This window comes from Carcharhinus amblyrhynchos, chromosome 15 (assembly GCF_965287045.1).
Source record: "Carcharhinus amblyrhynchos chromosome 15, sCarAmb.v2.hapA, whole genome shotgun sequence".
Lineage (NCBI taxonomy): Eukaryota > Metazoa > Chordata > Chondrichthyes > Carcharhiniformes > Carcharhinidae > Carcharhinus > Carcharhinus amblyrhynchos.
Genome location: NC_137338.1, coordinates 30,291,831 through 30,314,392, shown reverse-complemented (window position 1 = coordinate 30,314,392; position 22,562 = coordinate 30,291,831). Strand labels below are relative to the sequence as shown.

At 42.9% G+C, this 22,562-nt stretch overlaps 1 protein-coding gene across 3 annotated transcripts in view; it reads right to left on the bottom strand.

Annotated features, from left to right (window-relative positions):
- Window positions 1-22,562, bottom strand: part of erg (ETS transcription factor ERG) — a 256,496-nt gene that overhangs the window by 139,222 nt on the left and 94,712 nt on the right. For all 3 annotated transcript variants that reach the window (XM_080203717.1, XM_080203718.1, XM_080203719.1), the window contains one exon: window positions 18,205-18,307. In XM_080203717.1, coding sequence (XP_080059843.1) covers window positions 18,205-18,261 — 57 coding nt within the window. In that variant the 5' untranslated portion in view covers window positions 18,262-18,307. The remainder of the gene's footprint in view (window positions 1-18,204; window positions 18,308-22,562) is intronic.

Sequence of the window (22,562 nt, the reverse complement as noted above, 5' to 3'; positions counted from 1 at the left end):
GGTGAATGGCCTACCCCTGCTTTTGATTCTTAGTTTGTGTTCTTGGTTATATCATTGAAATTGTGAACAAGAAGCCTAGACTAATAATTCCGTCAAATGTGAGTTCAAATCCCATCATGCCAATTTTAGGACTTCTTCAAAATAATCTGGAAATATAAATCTTAGAGCTGTATCCTCCGACATCACCCACAGCTGGGATTCCCTGGTCCCACTGCAGTGTATGGAGATTAGGCTGAGTGCCAAGTTCTCTGTTCTCGCTGGCAAAGGCAGCGGGGCATAAATGGCTAGAGAATTTTTGCTGATATCAGTAAAACTATTTTAACCGTGAAACTATTGTAAAATCAAACTACTGGCTGCTTAGGAAGGGCAAACAGTCTTTCTCATTTACTCTGCACTTATCTGCCTCTCCCACATCAGTGGGGTTGATGTTATATTCTCCGCTGAACTGCCCACTCAGATGTATCATCACCTTCCCAGGATGGACAATAATTACTGGCTTTACCAATGGTGCTCACAATCTGCAAATAATAATTGAAGAGTCTTTCAGGAGGCAATGCGAAACCAGATCATTATGGACTTGTGACAAAGTGAAATAATCGACCATTTCTTGCCAAATTAGTTCCCTATGTTCTCCCAGCTGAGGTGTACAATCGCATAAAGAATTCATTGCACTTTGATATGGTCCCCAGAAGGGTAGGGGGTTTTAATTCACATGGGCAGCATGGTCAGTGTGGGCTTGGAGGGCCAAAGGGCCTGCTCCTGTGCTGTAATTTTCTTTGTTCTTTTCTTTGCTCTTTGATCAATTACATTGTTCAGTCACCATAGACTGAAGAACCACAGTGAAGAGCCGGAGCTCAGTCTGACTGCACCATCAAAGCTGCTCGGAATAGAATACAGAATCAATCAATAAATAATGGTCAGGTGTATCGTGAAATTGTAACCATTAGTGTAAAGAATATACCCATACTTTACCTAGAAACACACATCAGCAATCTACTACCAAGTGTGTCTCAAGACTTTAAACGTTGAGTTTATCTTTTTTTCAGAGCACAATGATTGCGATGGGGCCGTGGGAATGTCACATTATGGAAAGCAGCTCATAAGGCTGTCAATTATAGTTTGTATGTCAGATAGTATTCCAGAACTTTGACTTACTTCCTGTGAGGCAGGGAATGAATGTGAAGAGTCTTCTCTCAGGACGTTCAATAAATTGGGTAAAAGTCAGTTGCAGAAACACACTAGAGGACTAACGGAGATCCTGTGACATAATGGTCGCATCCCTGCCTCTGGACTAGAAGCTCCGGGTTCAAGTCCAAAGTTACATAGAAAAAAAATCATAGAAACCCTACGGTGCAGAAAGAGGCCATTTGGCCCATTGAGTCTGCACTGACCACAATCCCACCCAGGCCCTTCCCCTGTATCTCTACACATTTACCCGCTAACCTACCATCTCGGGACACTAAGAGGCAATTTTAGCATGGCCAATCAACCTAACCTGTGTATTTTTGGACTGTAGGAGGAAACTGGAGCACCCGGAGGAAACCCACGCAGACATGAGGAGAATATGCAAACTCCACATAGACAGTAACCCAAGCCGGGAATCGAACCCAGGTCCCTGGAGCTGTGAAACAGTAGTGCTAATCACTGTGCTACTGTGCCATACCCCCCAGTAGCACAGTGGTTATGATTGGTTGGTCATTAGTCCTCTAGTGTGCTTCTGCAACTGACTTTACATGGTAGTTACGATTGGTTGGCCACAGAAGGACAATTCATAATGCAGTTCAACGGGCTTATAATCAGCTCGGAATCCTTCCCCCGCTTATTCCCCAGAGGTAAAACTGTGTGCATGTGAAAATGGGCTTAAATAAAGATAAAGGATTAAATATTCCTGGGACGGAATTTTCCCATCCCGTCCACTGTGTGAATAATAGCGCCAGAGACAGAACATTCGGTGGACCACGCAAAGGTCTTGGGGCGAGCGCAGCTGGAAAATCCTGCCCTTAGTGGCAGCCATGGTCCAATTGGCTTGTCCCTGAGTCACAAGGTTGTGTGCTCAAATCCCACTTCAGGACTTGAATACAAAATTAAAGGCTGACATTTTGGTATTGAATTTTAAAATTAATTATTTATTAATATCACAAGCAGGTTTACGTTAACATTGCAATGAAGTTACAGTAAAATAGTCACCACACTCTGGCGCCTGTTCGGTGGGGTGGGGGGAGTTTAGCATGGCCAATGCACCTAACAAGTACGCCTTTCTGAATGTAGGAGGAAAGTGAAGCATTTGGAGGAAATTCATGCAGACACAGAGAGAACTTGCACACTGTGCATAGACAGTCACCCAAACTGGGAATCAAACCCAGGTTCCTGGTGCTGGCCACCCTATCGCCTGGTATTGAGGATGTCTGTATTGTTGGAATTTGGGTGAGTGGTTTAACTAACCATCTCGGGCAACCTCGGATAGTGAGTGGGCCACATGACTGACCCTCCTTTGTCTCAGTGGGCTGCAAGATTGAAATCAGGCTTGTTCACTAATCATGACATTTGAATAAGATTGAATGCATTTAATACATGCCAGATATGTTGTGACAAGTTATAAAAAATACTTGATCATTCATATATTAATAGAACTATCACCAACTTCAAGTGGTTAAAAACAAAAGAAATATTCACGCTTGATTAGACACAGGGGGAACATATGGCTCTCACGGTCACTGTTGTGTGCAATCAGCATGCACCTCATTTGACCTTGCTTTACATGTGTTTAACTTTAATTATACCAATAGAAACAAAGCTACATGGATGGAAACCAGCAGAATGTAGCAATACTGCACATGGACAACAGGCAACAAAATGTTTTGTGGGCTGCACTCAGAACTCTGACGGGAAACATGTGGCCTGCAGGCCACAGGCTGCCCACCACTGGGTTAAACAAAAGGCAATTCTGCCTTCTCAGGTGGGTATACAAAATCCCATGGTGTCTTTCTAAAACCTCAAACACATCATTGTCCGCAGCAAACTACCCAGCCTTCAGGAGAAAAGTAACCACGACACCACACAACCCTGCCACAGCAACCTCTGTAAGACATGCCAGATCATCGACACAGATGCCATCATCTCACATGAAAACACCATCCACTAAGTACACAATACATGCTCTTGCAACTCGGCGAACATTGTCTACCTGGTGTGCTGCAGGAAAGGATGTCCCGAGGCATGGTACATTGAGGAGACCATGCAGATACTACAACAATGGATGAATGAACACCACTCGACAATCACCAAGCAAGACTGTTCCCTTCCTGTTAGCGAACACTTCAGCGGTCACGGGCATTTGGCCTCTGATCTTTGGGTAAGCGTTCTCCAAAGCAGCCTTCATGATACACAACAGTACAGAGTCGCTGAGCAGAGACTGATAGCCAAATTCTGCACACATGAGGACGGTCTCAGCTGGGATCTTCGGTTCATGTCACACTATCTGTAACCCCCATGGCTTGCCTGGACTTGCAAAGTCTCACTAATTTTCCTGTCTGGAAACAATACACATCCTTTTAACCTGTGCTTAATGCTCTCTCCACTCACATTGTCTGTACCTTTAAGACTTGATTAGCTGTAAAGACTCACATTCCAATCATTATTCATGTAAATTGAGTTTGTGTTTTTGTGCCCATTCCCACCCACCTATCGAAGAGACAGCCTGTTCCGAAAGCTTGTGGCATTTGCTACCTATAAACCTGTTGGACTTTAAGCTGGTGTTGTGAGACTTCTTTCTGTTTTTATCCCAGTCCAATGCCGGCATCTCCACATCACGTTCTTTCTAGAAGGACAGGGCAGTTGTCCTGGCTAATGCTTATTCCTCATGGCAAAAACAGATTATTATCACAATGATGTTGTTGGGAGTTGGCTGTGTACAAAAGAATGCCACAATAAGCAATCTAGCCTGGGGAATTTCTCTGAGTTTTCTTAGTCAGAAGAAGTGTACAATGGACTAACTTGCAGCCACTGAAGCAACCATGTAAATTAGAAGGACAAATTTACACTTGTGCAATCAATAGTCAACTACCTTCTGAGCCTTTATTACTGTCCTGCTTCCCAGATAGACCATGGGAAAGACTGGAACTAGACCTCTTCAATTTTTACAGAAAAGCATCCCTCGTTATCACTGTTTGTCACTGTAGGTGGTTAGAAACTACCAGATTCCATACTACAATGGCAAAAACTGTGCTAAGAATGTTACAGAACATAGGGCAAAATTTTCTGGGTGCACTCGCTCCAAGGCCAGAAATTCCTGCCTGACATCAATGGGTCTTTGCACGGTCCACCCCCACCCACTACAATTCCTGTGACGGGGGGACAGGGAAATTCCGTCCATGATCTCCACGTACAGGCTTCAAGATGGAATTGTCTTGGAAAACAGGCCACAATTTGTGAATGAGCATTTCAAACAAGTTACAGTTGACAGCGAATCACCCAAGTTACCAGTTCTCCGCTCTACTCACAACCCATAGACTGCAATCAGTAAGGATAGGCGACAACACCTCCTCCATGATCATCCTCAGTACTGGTGCCCCACAAGGTTGTGTTCTTAACCCACTACTATATTCCTTATAAACCTATGACTGTGTGGCCAAAATCCCCTCCAACTCAATTTTCAAGTTTGCTGGTGACACCACCGTTGTGGGTCAGATCTCAAACAATGACGAGACAAAGCACAGGAATGAGATAGAGAATCTGGTGAACTGGTGTGACAACAGTAATCTCTCAGTCAATGTCAACAAAATGAAGGAGATAGTCATTAACTTGAGGAAGCGTAATGGAGGACATGCCCCTGGACTTCACGTATCCCAGACATTCTCTCTTCCACTTTCGTCCATCAGGAAAAAGATACAAAAGTCTGAGGGCACGTATCAACCAACTCAAAAGCAGCTTCTTTCCTGCTGCAGTCAGACTTTTGAATGGACCTACCTCACCTTAATTTGATTTTTCTTTACACCCTCGCTATGACTATAACACTACATTCTGCACTCTCTCCTTTCCTTCTCTATGAACAGTACGCTTTCTCTGTACAGCGTACAAGAAACAATACTTTTCACTGGATGCCAATTATGTAACAATAGTAAATCAAATCAAATCAAACGCCAATGGAGAAGTTGACACAGTGGTGAAAAGCATCAAAATGTTAATGACCAAGAATTCTGACTAGAATTCAACTCTGCTGAATTACAGAGCTAAACTTTAAATAATTAATTTTCACCAGTGCTAATTGGCCAATGACTGAAGGCACAAGTCAATTTTCTGCAACAGAACTTGTAACCCAACATTACAATAGTTGCCCATACAGTAGAGAAAGGCCTATGTGAAAAACAAAAGAAAACAAAAAATCATAGGCATGAAGCTCGATCAGACTGGCTGTTCTCATGAGGCTTCTGCTGCAGCGAGGTCAGAGAATTTGGCGTACAGCTAAATCTCCGATCATTGCAGCAGCATGGAAAAATCCCACGGCTGTGAACAGCCACAAGATTCCAGTTATAGAGTCAACGCTCTAGCCCCATTAGCAAGTTAGAAGGTCTGGATTCAGGATCGAAAATCTGAAAGCACAGTCCTTCAATGAACCAATCACATTTCCTGTCTCATCTAAATACATTTGGCACTTACAGGAGAAATAGGAAAACTCTGATGTAACTGGAGTCTGTGAAAATATACATGTTTGATTACCGTACGCCTTAAGATGATGATCCAAAAACTACATCAACCAACTCACAGAATGCGGACCCATCCAACCAACTATTTCAAGATTATCACACTCAATCTATGGTGGCATCAAGACCAGGGAGGGTTGTGAAGGCACCGCAAAAGCCTTCACTTCAGAACTTCAGATTCTGGGGGAAGGTGATGGTCGGATAACTTTAATGTAAATAACTTAAGAAATAGTTCAACAGTGTTATTGAAGAAGTTAGTATACTTGGGGGGAGGTGTAACATGGTTAAAGTTTTTTATTTATTAGTCACAAGTCAGCAGACATTAACACTGCAATGAATTTACTGCAAAAATACCCTAGTCGTCACACTCTGGAGCCTGTTTGGGTACACTCAGGGAGAATTTAGAATGACCAGTGCTCCTAACCAGCACGTCTTTCAGACTGTGGGAGGAAACTGGAGCATCTGGAGGAGACCTACGTAGACATGGGGAGAACATGCAGATGCTGCATGGACAGTGACCCCAGCCGGGAATCGAACCTGGGTCCCTGGCGCTGTGAGGCAGGAGTGCTGACCACTGTGCCACTGTGTCTTCAAATGAGTTAATATTCATGGTAATGAGTTACTGATGGATGTCATAATGTAACAATGACATCAACAGTCATGTTGAGCCAATGGAATAATAGTCCAAAAGAGCTGTGCTTATTTGGGAGCTCATTATGTATTTGGGCAGAATTTTCTCATTCTTCGATTAAGGGGTAAATTTTCCACTTCTGCCCACCAGGGGAGTTGTCACTGATGGGACAGCCAATTTAATGGACCATTGAAAGATCCATTGACCTTGGACAGGAATTTCGATTCACATGGGGAGGGGGCTAGAGGGCAGGACAGGACAGGAATGTCCCACCCTAATGTGTCAGCTCAGGCTGGGGAACTATGGTGCAACCCACCAGCTCCACTGCTGCCTTTTCCCATCATCTCTTTGACACTTAGTCAAAAGAAATCCAGGTGGTGGGTCCCAGGACATCATTGAATGATCCCACCCTGCCAACAGCCTTGACTCTTAACAGATTTAGGTGCCATTTTTAAAGGGTCCTCTGATGTAAAGAAGATCAAAATAAAGGAATTCCATCCCCCAGCCCACTAAGGAACACCACCCCCACACCCATCTCACAGTGTGCACTGCCAGGGTACTAGCCAGGCATGAACTTCTCCCCCCTGGGGGGGTATACTTTCCTGAGCACCCTGTCAAGTTCTGTTTACCAGCATTGTGGAGACCTGTTGTAATCTCTGGAGATTGGGGGGGAGGGGGGGCGCTGTGGGAGGGGGTCACGCAATGATACAGTGGGAAGGCCTACTAAGAGTATCAGTGTATGCTAATGGAGTTCAGGATCTTTCTCGGAGGGGACACCATTATGTCATTGATGGGGGGGGTGGGGACAATCAAGCGAGGAAATCCCACTAGCATGATTGCTGTTTTGGGTCTCCCCCTTAATTCGCCGTCCTTGCCGAAAATGGGGGTGCCGCCCCACTTCCATAGTGTATGTAGTGTAAATAATGTAGCTACAAAGTAACCTATCTCAGTCCGATTGTAGTTATTTATGTTAAGATTGGCCACAAGACCACATTTCCTTCCGGATGATCGAAATTTTTACTGATGGTGTACCAGGTGAACTTGGATACTGGTTTAAGTACTTTTGCCATCACTTAATGGTTATTATGAATCAGGGAGAAAGAAGTTGGTGTGAGTTCAAATCACTCTGGAATGCAAAAAGCAAAATGAAATGTCAGGGATTAGTTTTAGTCCAAGAGGAGTGAAAATTTGACTTTGAGATTAGGGAGGATGAAGGGTAAGCTATATAGAGGTGCTTATTTTTGCAGAAGAACCATTGACCGTGTAGAATAAACTCCCAGAAGGTAGATCAGTCATGAGGCTCTGTGTCATCAGCCACTGGCCTCCTAGAAGTTGAAGGAACTCAAATGCATATTTGAGTTGATGGATGGGAGGTTGGTTTGCGTGATGGACTGGGCTTCGTTCATGACCTACTGTAGTTTTGAAAGAATTGGGGACAGGATTTCCACGTCCGAATCTTACTGGTCATGTTGAAAGGTCTCCAGAGTCAACCAGACCCCTTGAAAATCTTCCCTTATGTGCTTGGTTGATTTGGAAGTAAAGGGAGTCGATAGCGTGTAAAAGTTGTAATGCATGAGAAGTTTGATGAACCAAATGTTCTTTACCTGTGCTATTATTGTATATCAGTATCGCTGTATGCCACTTACATGTCAATTGTACCATCAGGGGCCCAGAAGAGGGAGCCTTGCTTAACTCTCTTTGTATCATTGTGAAAGAGCATCTCTTTGCACCAATGCTATAGTTAATAGAGCAAATGTAATCTCGGGTAACACTAGTCATAAAACTAAAGGAGCTGTTGGTGGGGCGAGCAGCAGACAGGGGTTGCAAACAAGCAGTTTATGCTTAAATATAACTGGTACACATGCACGACTCACGCCAGCATGTATCTTAAGCAGCATTGCCACTTGAACAATGAAGGAATCTGCAGTAAAGTTGGGGGCCCTAATCAATTCCATTGCTCAGCTTTCATGAATAAATGTTCTCACAGAATCATCAACACTCACAAGTCAATGTGATTTCAATTTTCTTTTGAATGAAGCATGTAATTTTTGTTATTAACATTGCTTTCGCTCTGAATACCATAACTGTGAAAAGTTATATAAAATTAGACCGACGTTTTATAGTTGAAGGTTAAAAATAATAACTTCCTCATTTCTAACAATTTCAACACAATTGACCCTGAGACTTGCAGTTAGAAGCAAAAAAAAACACAGCAGTGTTTTGTAATAACTGCTACAGGCCATACTTCACGTTTCCTGCTGATTAGGAAGCTGGACTAAACCGGGCAGCAAACTGAAGCAGACAGGTGAAAAAGGTACACCAGCTCCCCCCGGACACACACACAGGTTGTAAGAACCTCCCACTGTCCAGAACTGACTTCATTCATCCAGACTGGATACAGAGGCTGTTGTGAGGTTACAACAGGAAATGTGGCGCTTAACTACTGAATAAATTCTGAAATCCATGAGATCCTGGGAATGCTCTGTGGCTGAAACATGAACTTCCCTGAACACTACATTAACACAAACTTGCACCGCGTTTGCAGAATTTTCAGCTTTTATTTCAGTATTTCTGCGGCAGTGTCTTCAGGGTTTAGAAATTAAAATTCTCACATGGGCCCCCTCAGCTTAAATGAAAGGCCTCACTGCACTATTGTATTACAGAATGTGTAGGTACCATACAAAGGGGTTTTTCTACAAGCATCTCAAACATTTGTATCAGGAAGGTTCTGAGTTTCATTTCTTTTCTCTCAATCTCTGATCTTCCTAGTATCTGTTCTGGCCAGAATTCTGCACTAACAACTCTCCATTTAGGTGAAGGGTTTAATTTCTCCTTATATTAGGGGAGAAACTTGACTTACAGACAAGGGGAGAGTTCAACTGACATTTTTTGCAACAAGGACTGCTCTATAAATAAAGTTTATTTATTAGTCGCAAATAAGGCTTACGTTAACACTGCAATGAAGTTACTGTGAAATTCTGCTAGTTGTCACATTCCGGCGCCTGTTCGGGTTAATGCACCACGCCAGCACGTCGTTCAGACTGTGGGAGGAAACCGGACCAGCTGGATACCCATACAGACATGGGGAGAATCAAATGGCACTATGAGGCAGCAGTGCTAACCACTGTGCCATTGTGTTGTCCAATAATGTATTGGTTTGCAGGGTTATCTGGAAGTAAGCAGGGAAAAATGCTAGTCCAATGTGATGAGCCTAATCCTTTATGTCTCGTTGATGAGTTGGTGACTCGTTAACCATCATTTTTTTAATTCATTCATAGAACATTGGCATTGCTGGCTGGCCAGCATTTATTGCCCATTTCTAGTTGAAAATCAACCACATTGCTGTGGCTCTGGAGTCACATGTAGGCCAGACCAAGTAAGGCCAGCAGATTTCCTTCCCTAGAGGACATTAGTGAACCGGATGGGATTTTCTGATAATCGACAATGGTTCAGCAGTAGATTCTTAATTCCACAGTTTTTTATTGAATTCAAATTCTACTATTTGCCATGGTGGGATTCAAACCCAGGTCCCCAGAACATTAGCTAAGTTTCTGGATTAATAGACAAGCATTAATACCACTAGGCCATCAGCTCCCCATTTCCAGGCATGTCATCTTGGATCCAACATAACCCCAAGAGTCAATGATTCACAATGTGATACAATAAGCTAATTTTGATTCCTTAATTCCCCAAGTTAAATGATCTCAGTGGAACAAGTTAATTTTGAAGAGCTGGAAGAACAATGGGGGAAAAATAAAAGAGAGATTGAAGCCTAGGTTTTTATCTAGGTTTGGCAAAACCCAACTTGTGCATTTTTGTGACTTCTGAACTACATACCGGGTTCATGTGTGACTTTTCTTTCCCTTTGATGCACAGTGCAGTTTGCAAGCTGTAATGGAGTGTGGGAGGAATGGGGAGGAGAGGGGTGCAGGATGCCCACCAGGATTCTCAGACACAGCAACTGAGCTCACAACATCATTTTAAAGGACTCTTCAATCTCATCCCTGCCCACCCACCCATGCCACATTTATGCCTCTCAGATTCAGCATGCACCCCATATCCCCTCATGAATCCCCTGTAGCTCCTCACAGTCCACAGGAACCATGTAATGGCACTGGGAGTTATTTTAACTTTGACAACGTAATAAAATTGTTATTCAGAAGCCTGTCATTGATATAGCAAAAAAAGCTGTTGTCCGTTAAAAAAGCTCATCTTTAAATCCATTAAGATGCGTTAAAATAATCCTAGTACTCTGAAACTCCACCAAAGGTACCAGAAGTTATTACAACCTCATAAAAGTGCCAATCATTCTGCTGATCAGTTGTGTCGAAAGAAATTAGTATTCAAGCAGATTTGGGAAGTCAGCCAAGCATTCATAATGTTCACAGCTATGAAAGCATTATCACTACTGCAAGAACCTTAAATTGGAAGAATAGGTGCCTTCCTGTCCATTTCGAAGCAGATTTCCTGGAGGGCAGCAATGTTTATATATTGTTTTACCATTAAAAAGCTTGGAATCTTTTTCCATACAGCTGCCTGTCCATTTTAATTCCAGCATCAAACATGTGATGTTGGCACAGTGCCAAACTGGCAGTGTCAACCTGTGCCAGGGGTCAGTGCCAGGGGGCAGAGTCCGGGCATGTCCCTTTCCCCCAGGTGCTATACCTCACCTTCGTACTCCCGGAGAGATCCCCTCAACAGGTTCACATCTGGATGGCCCTGTTGTAAACCACACCAATGCGATGCCATGTCAGTGAGGTTTGAAAGTATGGAGAGGGGGAGAAGTATGGGGGGGAGCCTGATAATGACATATGAATTCATTAAAATCCATTTAAATGAAGTTTTCACCCTACATGGGCGTGAACCTCAAGATGTCACCAGTGAGGGGTGGGGAAAATTGCAAAATATGAACTCTTTGGAGAGAATCATGTTTCCCCATTTTCTTCAGATTTTGAGCCTGGATCACCATTCTCTCTGACAGCAAACAAGGGTAAAAAAATTTCCCCCAAAATCTTTAATGGTCTGGCCCCTCAACGAAGCATGCATGATAACTAGGGCAGGTGGAAATTTAAATAACCAGTTTTTTTTGCCCAATTAATCAGCTAACCTGTCCTTAATTTGTTAACAGCAATTTTAACCTAACTCAACTTATTCTATTTGTCTTTCTTTTGCAATAATTAATTCAATTTTAAACTGTCCTCTTGGTTCCTTTCACCCATTTTAGAGGTAGGATCAGGTTTTCGAAGTAAAAATTATTTTCTGATTGGCTTAATACTGGTATTAAACACATAGGCTGGAATTTTACCATCCCACCCACCACAGGAATCTGAGCAGGCAAGGGGGCAGGACATGGAAAGCTCTGTTGATCTTTGGTGGGACTTTACGGTTTTGGGATGAGCAAGGCCATAAAATCCTAACTATAATTTCAGCTAACCACAAATTCTGATACTGAGTGACATCTTGAATGTGAAAAGATCAATTTGCGATGAGTATTAATATTTCAAATAGTGAAGCAGTTTGGCAAACAAATTAATTTCTCTTGAGTTTTGAAGAGTTATGGAAAGTATCCAGTTCCACACAATTAAATAGATTAAATTAGATAAATTAAATTAAATTAGATAGGGTGGATAGTGAGAGCCTTTTTCCTAGGCTGGTGATGGCTAACATGAGGGGACATAACTTTAAATTAACGGATGGTAATTATAGGACGGATGTCAGAGGTAGGTTCTTTACTCAGAGGGTAGTAAGGGCATGGAATGCCCTGCCTGCAGCAGTTGTGGACTTGCCAACTTTAAGGGCGTTCAGATGGTCAGTGGATAGGCATATGGATAACATTGGAATAGTTTAGGTTAGAGGGTCATTAGATTGGTTCCACTGGTCGCGCAACATCAAGGGCCGAAGGGCCCATACTGTGCTGTAATGTTCTATGTTCTATGTTCGAAATGTTCGGTTGAACAGATTTTAGCAATGCTGAGAAAAGGTGTTTTGTTGAATCTTTTCACCTTGTGCTCATTAGGACTATCAAGAATACCAATGTCAGGGAAAGCAACACCTTTATACTTCATGAAAAGAGGGCGTTAATTGGTTTACCAGTAGACTTTGATTGTTAGGGGCGTTGCCACAGAGAATGCACCAGTTGATGGCAATTGATTAACTACCAAGCATTTAGGTTATCTAGCATTTACCAAGAAAGTGTGATGTGAGTTTTCCGACATTTTCTTTGAAATAGGTATAGATATCAGACAGGATTGACAATTCTGGTTGGAGAGATCCATGGAGACTTTATCACATGACTGGCTGCCTGTAACTTGCTCTCATGATTGGTTGCCTGACATGATTATGTTCATGTTATATCAGCTTCCACACCAATCAGAAATTGGATAGACTCTTCATCATCCGATTGGATTATTCTTGACTGTCATTCAAAGAATTTTTCTTCCCATGTCCAATGCTTTTGTGTCTCATTAATGAAATTATTCGAAATAAAATTTTAAAATCCATTATTTTATTGCTTCCAATTTTTTTTCTGAATTACCTGCAATGTTCTCCTGAAGATGAATCTTTAATTCTTAGAGACTCCAGGGCAATCCTGGAGAGTATTTTTTTATTTGTTCATATGAATGAGCATTGCTGGCTATGCCAGCACTTATTGCCCATCCCTAATTGCCCTTGAGAAGGTTATGATCAACTGTTTTATTGAACAACTGCAGTCCATGTGGTGCAGGTACGTTCACAGAGTTGTTAGGAAGGGAGTTCCAAGAATTTGACCCAGTTCAGTGAAAGAACGGTGATATTGTTCCAATGAGGGTGATTTGGGTCTTGGAGAGGAACTTTCAGACAGTGTAATTCGCAAGCATCTGCTGCCCTTGTCTTTGTAGTTAGGAGAGGTCGCAGGTTTGTAAGGTGCTATCCAAGGAGCCTTGGTGAATTACTCTGGTGCATCTTATATTTTGTACACACTGCTGCCACTGAGCATTGGTGGTGGAGGGGGTGAATGTTTAAGGTGGTGATGGGGTGCCAATCAACTGGATTGGTTTGTCCTTACTGGTGCCAAGCTTCTTGAGTGTTGATGGAGTTGCGCTCATTCAGGCAAGTGTTCCATCATATTCCTGACTTGGCCCTTGTAGATAGTGGAGAGGCTTTGAAGAGTCGGGAGGTGAATTATTTGCCAAAGAATTAACAGACTCTGACCTTAGCAACTTTATCTGACAATTGTCAATCTTTCTGTGTCACTTGAGTCTCTAGAGCCACCAAGAGGTAAGAGTTCCTCTGACTGCCAGATGAAGGGGTATTCTGAGTACATGTGTGTAAATTTACTGGTGGAATAATGCAGAGGTGACAGCAGAGGGAGAGGGTTTAGATCTTGCCCCACAATTAGCAAAGAGCAGCCCCTAAACAGCATATTACTGGGGTCAATTGGCTTGAAAACAAGCCTGCTAAACCCTCGATTATTTATTTAAATTTGGTGTCAATCTGAGCATCCCCGGTATTATCCCCTGAGCATCCCCTGTCTTATTTTACATGCACCTCCACTGGAAACACACCCACCAAGGAAACATAAAACAAGCCCCCATTGGTATATTTTTCAAGTGAAATGGTTTCATTACTAAGTGCAAACAAAGGAATTCTTACTTGTGCCAGCCATTCCCCCCACAAATCCCCCAGTGCACGCTCATAGAAATATAGAAAATGGTAGGCCATTCAGCCCTTTGTTCATCAAATTCAATATCCTGATCCCCTCTTCTCTTTCCATATTTTGTAATAACTATGGTAAACACAAAATTCATGCAAACCAGCTTCCCATCCATTGACTCTGTCCACATTTCCCGCTGCCTCGGCAAAGCAGCCAGGATAATTAAGGACCCCACGCACCCCGGACATTCTCTCTTCCACTTTCTTCCATCAGGAAAAAGATACAAAAGTCTGAGGTCACGTACCAACCAACTCAAGAACAGCTTCTTCTCTGCTGTTGTCAGACTTCTGAATGGACCTACCTTGCATTAAGTTGATCTTTCTCTACATTCTAGCTATGACTGTAACACCACATTCTGCACTGTCTCGTTTCCTTCCCTATGAACAGTATGCTTTGCCTGTATAGTGCGCAAAAAACAATACTTTTCGCTGTATGTTAATACATGTGACAATAATAAATCAATTCAATTCAGAATTGTTATCAGGACAAATTTGATAATAAAATCTTCATTACTTTATAAATATTAAGCTTTATATTCTCTTCTCCTGAAATTCTGTATCCAATGTTCTACCTAGGATGCTGTTCCATTTCTTTCTGAATGCTAAACTATGAATATTGCATTCTACACACAGCCCCAAGGGGTAAATAGAAACAGGAAAAGAAACAGTGCTGTTCTAGTGTGGAACGCCACTGTGTGGTACCAGCGAGGCTTGCACCCAGGATTTTCTTAGTCTGGCTCTAAGTCATAGATAGTTGCTCATTCAAAAAAGTTGCATTTGTGTCGTCAGGACATCTCAAAATACTTCAAAGTCAATTAATCGTTCTTGAAATACAGGGCAGAATATTAACTGGCACGAGGTGCACATCTGGCCACATGTTGGGAGTGAATCATGGATTTGCAAACTACAACCTGTAGATTTAGAGTTCCAAGCAGAGCTGTCACGAGGCACTGTCACTCATTAGAAGCAGCAACATTATATTCAGCCAAAATCTGTAACCTTGTGGTCTGACATATCCACCACCTTACCATCACCATCAAGCCAGGGGACCAACCTTGCTTCAATCAGATATGGAGAAGAGCACTCAGGGGTGACACTGGGAATTCCTAAAAACAAGGTGCCAACACAGGACTACACGCATGAAAAATGTGGAAGCGGCATGGCACAGGCAGAGCTCAACACGAAAACAAATGGGTCAGCTCAAAGCTCTGCAGCCCTGAATCATGCTGGCTAATTAAAGATTTAAGTGGAGGAAGCAGCTCCATCCCCATTCCCATGCATAATGATGGGGCAACACAGCATGTTAGTACGTTCACGACAAGCTTCAGCTGGGAGTGTTGAGTGGATGACCCATCTCAGCCTCCCCCTGCAGTCTCCATCATCTCAGAAGTCAGTCTTCAGATATTTCGATTCTCTTCACATGATATCAAAAAATGGCTGATTACACCGGATACAACAAACAGTATGCCTCTAGCCAATCTGCTCCAGTATGGCTACAACATTAGTGCCTACCCAACAATGTGAAATATCGCCCAGGTTTGGGCTATCCACAGAAAGCAGGGCAAACCCACTTGTGACCAATTATTGCCTCATCAGTCTCCTCTTAATCATCAACTAAGTACGGAAGCATCACTGACAATGCTATCAAGTGACATGCGGATATCAGTAATCTCAGTTGTCTCTAGGCCCCCTCCAGGTGTGAGTGACTTCACTTGACATCAAGGCAGCTTTTGAGAGAATATGTCAGCAAGGACTCCTCATAGAATTAAAGTCAATGGAAATCAGAGGGAAACTGTCCAGTGACTGGAGTCATATCTAGCACAAAGGAAGGTGGTTGTTGCTGTTGGAGGCCAAACATCCCAACTCCAAGACATGATTGCAGGATTTCCTCAGGGTGGTGTTCTAGGGTGCCTCATCGATGACCGTCCAAAAGTACTCAGGATGGTTAACACCATCCAGGATAAAGCAGGCCTTTGACTGTCACCCAATCCACTATCTTAAACATTCACTCCATGGCCGGATTTTCATAGTCCTTCATGCTGGCAGGATCTTTCGGTCCAGCAAAAGTCAATGGACCTTTGAATTGCTTACGGCATTTTCAGCCCCTTCCCCATGAAATTCTACCCCATGTCTATGGTGTGTATAATCTACAAGGGGCACTGTACCAACATACCAAGTCCTCCTCAACAGCACCTTCTGAAGCCAAGACCTCTAATACCTTGAAGGACAAGGGTAGCTGGCACATGGAAACATCAACAAATGCAAGAGTCTCCTGCCAGTCACATGCCATCCTGACTTGGAACTATATCATCATCCCTTTAGTACCACTGGGTTAAACTGCAGAAATTCCCTCCCGATCAGCACTTCGGGTGCATCTATGTCACATGGAGTGCAGTTGTTCAAGGATTGGCTCATCACCACCTTCTCAATAGCAATTAGGGATAGGGACCAAATGCTGGCCTTGCTTAGAGATACCCCTCTCCCATAAATGAACCAAAAAAAGGAGGAGTAGAGGGACAAACAGATTGAGAGGTGGAGTAGGAACAATACAGTTGAAGGCTCTGTAATTTAATGGTAAAGAAACTATAAGATATTGAAAAGAGAAACAAGGTGGAGCTGACTTTTTAATCTCCAGGACTTGGATTTGAATCCAAGTGAGTCTGATGGATGAAACACGGCTGTACGAATCTTACATTAAATAAGTTGAAGCAGTTTCCACCCACTTCCTGATGGGCACAGGTCCACAGCGCAAAATTAACCAGCATTAGGCATACTCTTATCTTATTTATGAAGCAAATAATGTGGGGGATGTTCCCCTGAGATTGGATTTAAGCACAATTGGGGGAAATTTCCCTGTGTTAGCTGTCGCAAAATCAGAAACACATTCACAAAGAGGAAACTGATCTTATTGTTGGGGCATTGCTAAAAAGGAACTTTCAACAAATGATTGTACCAAACAATGCTGATATTTCTAAGGATAACTCCAAGTGTAATACATGGAATCAGATATTTTCTTCCACCTTAAACAGCTCTTAAATTGAGGGTGAAAGCTAAAAAATTAAAATCAGGTTTTTAGCTGTGGGCTACACTTTGTGACAGGCACTCTCTCATAAATACTTACCATATAATTTGACTCTGCACTTTTTTGTTTATTTTATTTTTTAATCTGCTTATTTTAGTCCACTGAGCCTGTGTTGGTATTCGCCTCAAGAGGAACCACCTTTTCTAATCCCATTCTACTGTTCGCTCCTCACACCTTTTAATGTTTCTCTGTCTCCACTAACTACAGAAACCCATTCTAAATTAAATTATTGACTTTGCTTCTAATTTTTAGCCTCTCTCAGCATAATATACATTTTTAAAAATCTCCCGTTTAATGCATTTTATTACTCGGCTTAGAATTTATCCTCATCATTAGTCCATAAAACCCAATCTTCAGTCAAGCGGCCCCTTTATTTCCCTTATGTGAGGGGAGGATACCATTTCTAATTACACATTTAAAGGGGGTGAAAGGACAGAGGGTCATGCCGGTGTTTGTTTGCAAATTGCTGAATGTGGAAGGGCAGTTTGAGTATGGGGTTGATAAAGCAGACAGCATGCTAGGCTTTTTAAACGGATGCATACGCCGGAATTCCACTACCTCGCCCACCGTGGAATCGGAGCAAGTGAAGGGAAGACAATGGAAATATCTGTTGACCTCAGGTGAGAATTTCTGCTGTTGCTGTGGTGGGGTCGTAAAATCCAACCGATAGAGTACGAAAGCCAGGAAGTTAGAGTGAATTTTGTCAAGCACTAGTTTTGCCTTATTTGGACTATGGTGTCCAATTCTAGGCACCAAACTTTAGGAAGGATGTCAAGGCATTAGAATGGGTGCAGGAAAGATTTATCATAATAGTTGCAGGGCATAGGGTTACAGGGACACGGCAAGGGAAAACGACAAGTTAAGTAGCTCTTGCAGAAACCCAGTACTAACATGATTGACGGAATGTCCTCTTCTCTGCTATAACCGTTCTTTGATTCTCGGTACAATGAGTTCAATGAAAAAGAAGAAAAAAGGTATAGAATTGATTGCCAATTGCCTATCCTGTGTCATCAGCAAAGAGGACTTTTTACCATTATCTTTGTTATATACACACCCATTTTGAGCAGTGCTAGATTATAACTATTAAACTGGAGTCTGACCTGTTGTTGCCGTGTGGAAGGCGGATTTTTTCCGACAGCAGGTGTCATGGTCAACATCGACAGCCTGGACTTTCCATTCAGTTCCTGTATGATGATGTCCTCACTGAAAGATTCAATTTTTGTTGACAGTCACCACAAGATCACTGATGCTCATACAACCTCCTGCCATGAAATAACACTGCTCTATATCTTGTAAATACATGTGGCAGGTAGGGCAATATTCCAAGATAATCTAGTGCAGAAAGATGGCCTACGGATGACCCTCTGGAGGGACCCTCGTCCACAGTCGTGCTTTTCGAATCATAGAATTTCTCCCGTGCAGAAAGAGGCTGTTCCACCCATCAAGTCTGCACCGACTCTCCGACAGAACATCCCACACAGGCCCTATCACTATAACTCTACGTATGTACTTCGCTAACCTCCTTAACCTACACATCTTTGGACCAAGGGAGGAAACCAGAGCACCCAGAGGAAACCCACACAGACAGGGGGGAGAACGTGAAAACTCCACACAGTCACCCGAGACCAGTATTGAACCCGGGTCCCTGGTGCCGTGAGGCAGCAGTGCTAATAGCTTGTAGCTATTGCCCTTTCAATAGTTTTAAAAGCGTCTCTTCACGTTGAAGAGCCCTCTCTCTTTCTCCCTCTCACTTGTATCGGTAGGCTGCAACTCTCTCATTATGTGGAGATGCTGGCGTTGGACTGGGGTAAACACAGTAAGAAGTCTGACAACCCCAGGTTAAAGTCCTTTAACCTGTTGGACTTTAACCTGGTGTTGTGAGACTTCTTACTCTCTCATTGCCAGAGGTTGTCTTATTGACCCTCCAGTGTCAGGAGCCTGCCCACCATCCTTAATCGGAGCTGTGTGCACCCTCTGGGTATTCTGTGGAAAATCATGCCAGCTGACTGTTTCTGACATGGAGCACAGACATTCATAATTGAGGCTCAGAGTCAAAGTTTCAACACTCCCATTTAAAGTAGCAGATGGATCTCCGGATCACATGTAATTTGATCCAACAAACTCCTTTTTCTGACTTTGGTCCTGGGTATAAGGTTAAAGGTGAAAGAATTTGCATTTACAGAGAAACTTCACAACCTCAAGACAACCCAAAGAGCTTCATAACTAATGGAATGCTTTAGTGAAGTTGACTCGTTGTAAATGCAGCCGATTTTTTTTTGTTAATTTGCGGGACGTGTGCATTGCTGGCTCACCAACATTTATTACCCATCCCTAGCCGCCCTTAAACCTGAGTGGCTTGCTCAGCCATTGCAGAGGGCAGTTGAGATCCAACCACATTGCTACGGCTCTGGAGTAGGCCAGACCAGGTAAGGGCTGCCAATTTCCTTTCCTAAAGGATTTAATGAACCAGATGTGTTTTTCCAACAATCAACAATGGTTTCATGGTCATCATTAGATACTTAATTCCAGACTTTTTAAAATTGAATTCAAATTCCACTCTCTGGTGGGATTCAAACCTGGGTCACTAGAACACTAGCTGAGTTTCTGGATTAATTGTCTAGTGATATTGCCACTAGCCATTGCCAATCCGCACATGGATAGGTCTCACAAACAACACAAATGATCAAGTAACTTGCTTTATTATGCTAGTCGAGGCACAGATATTGGCCATAACTTTCCGGCTCTTTGTGTCATGAGGTTTTTTGCATCTCCAGCAGAGTTTAAAGCTCCGGTGAATGATGGGAAGTGAATGTTTCCTCACTGATACGTCAGCACAGAAATTCTCCATGTTAGAATGACGGCTGGACCTATAATGTCTGACTCAAAAGGGAGGAGCTCTATCACAGTGCCAAGACTGACTCCCATGAGTAAACCTTGTCTGAACATTAAATTCAGGCTCGTAGTCATGCTCAGCAGAGGTGAACCTTGGCTGATATTTTTCCCTCGCTAACTCAAACCAGCCTCCCAACCATTCTCTCCATCTACACTTGCCGCTGCCTCGGCAAAGCAGCCAGCATAATTAAAGGCCCCGCACTCTCTGGACATACTCTTGTACCTTCTGCCGTCGGGAAAAAGATACAAAAGTCTGAGGTCACGTACCAACTGACTAAAGAAGAGCTCCTTCCCTGCTGCCATGAGACTTTTGAATGGACATACCTCATATTAAGTTGATCTTTCTCTACACCCTAGCTATGACTGTAACACTACATTCTGCACCCTCTCCTTTCCTTTTCTATAAATGGTATGCTTTGTCTGTACAGTGCGCAAGAAACAATAATTTCCACTGTATGCTAATACACGTGACAATAAAAATCAAATCAAATCATGGGCCTGAAGCCAATTAATGAACTTCAAACCATTTCTCCAGCAAAAGCAACAGGGACCAGGGCCAAATCTGGGATCTTCCTGCTCTGTGTAGTCACTCACTGCTTTAACTCACTGAGCAACTAGGAGATGAAGCGGTAACCTAATAGGGTTAATACCTGGTCAGGTCTGGCAGCACCTTAACAAAGAAGTGGCTGTTTGATCCTGAAAAAAAAGTAGCAACAACACCCTCTACAGGCAAGAAAAATCAGAGCTCCACATTCTCACTGCCACCTCACCTAGGGGCAATGAGGCTGATTGTAATGTCTCTAATCAGCACAGGTCTTGGATCAAACCTATGACGTGACTGTGAGTGTATGTTGGTTCTGAGGGATGGTTATCACTGCCACTCCATGTGTTGCATTCACCCACCTTGCTATTTGGGAAAACTGAAGCAATCCCGGCATGCCACAGCACTCGTACCGAAGAGAAAAAAAATCCTCAGTGACAAATTTACTCAGCAGAAAATCTGGCTTTACAAAACAGGAAAAGTCCAGATGAAGTGCATGTGCAGGAATTCATTACTGTCGCGTGCTGGATTATAAGCAGCTGGAAGAGATTTTCTGGTTAAACAATAATCGTATTACTTTGTGAAACGTGTCGGCCTTTATTCATGGGGCATATTTTATAAAATCAAAAAGGTCTGCAGTGCACTGACTCAATCCTGTGTGTGCACCAGGACTGTAGCCCAGATTCTTGATGTCTAAGTAGGACAGTATCTGACAAGTAATATTTATGAAGACTCATTCTCCTGTTTATCATGCTTTGTCAATATAATCTCTCACAAGTGAGTTTCCTTGTTGTGGTTTCCAATTATGATACTGGAAAGTGTTAAATGCTTCACATATCTCAGCTCCATAATCACCAGCAACCTGTCACTTGATGCTGAACTCAACATCTGTAGCATAAACCTTTAGTGGTTTTGTCCAAGATTAGTAAGCCAATGTAGAACAATAGAAAGCTAACTGAGAACATCAAATTGTGAGTCTACCAAGCTTACGTTCTTCAGTCCATTCCTCTACGATACAGAGAGCTGGACAACTTACTCTAAACAGGAGACTATCCCAAACAGCTTACACTTTCACTGTCTCAGGTATATCCTTGGCATATCTTGACAAGGCAAGGTCATTAATCCTGGAGTATGCTTATAATGTCAGCACTTTTTTTTATTCGTTTGCAAGACGTGGGCATTGCTACCAAATCCAGAATTCATTGCCCATCCCTGATTGCCTATGAGAAGGTGGCAGTAGGCCACCTTCTTGAACCAGTGCAGTCTACATGGTATAGATACACCCAGTACTATTAGGAAGGAGGTTCCAGGATTTTGAGCCAGCAACAGTGAATTGGGACAGTAATACAGTTCCAAGTCAGTATGTTGTGTTACTTGGAGGGAAGCTCATAGATGGTTGCATTCCTTATGCATCTGCCATCCTTGTCCTTCACGGTAGTGGAGGTTTGGAAGTTACTGTTGAAGGAACTTTGGCGAGTTGTTGCAGTGCATCTTGTAGATGATACACCTTGCTGCTACTGTACATCTATGGTAGAGGTAGAGAATGTTTAAGGTGGTAGATGGGGTGCCAATCAAGCAGACGATTTTGTCCTGGGTGGTGTTGAGATTTTTGGGTGTTTTGGAGCTGCACCCTTCCAGGTAAGTGGACAATATTCCATCACATTCCTGACTTGTGCCTTGTAGATGATGGACAGGCTTTGGAGAAAGTCAGGAGGTGAGTTACTCACTGCAAGATTCTCAGCCTCTGACCAGCTCTCATAGCAATGGTATTTATATGACTAGTCTAGCTCAGTTTCTGGTCAACGGTAACTTCCAGGATGTTGATAGTAAGCTAATGATGGCTGCCTCGGCTCAGCCACATTCATCAGATGGACAATGGCTATATAACCAAAGAGCTTCTGTAAAATGAACTGGTCACTGGGTCATGACCTCCTAGGCATCCATATCTCACCTTCATGAAGATATGAAGATGGCAGGCACTGAGACTTACAACTGGCAGACAGTTGCCAATGGCCATGATGTCTG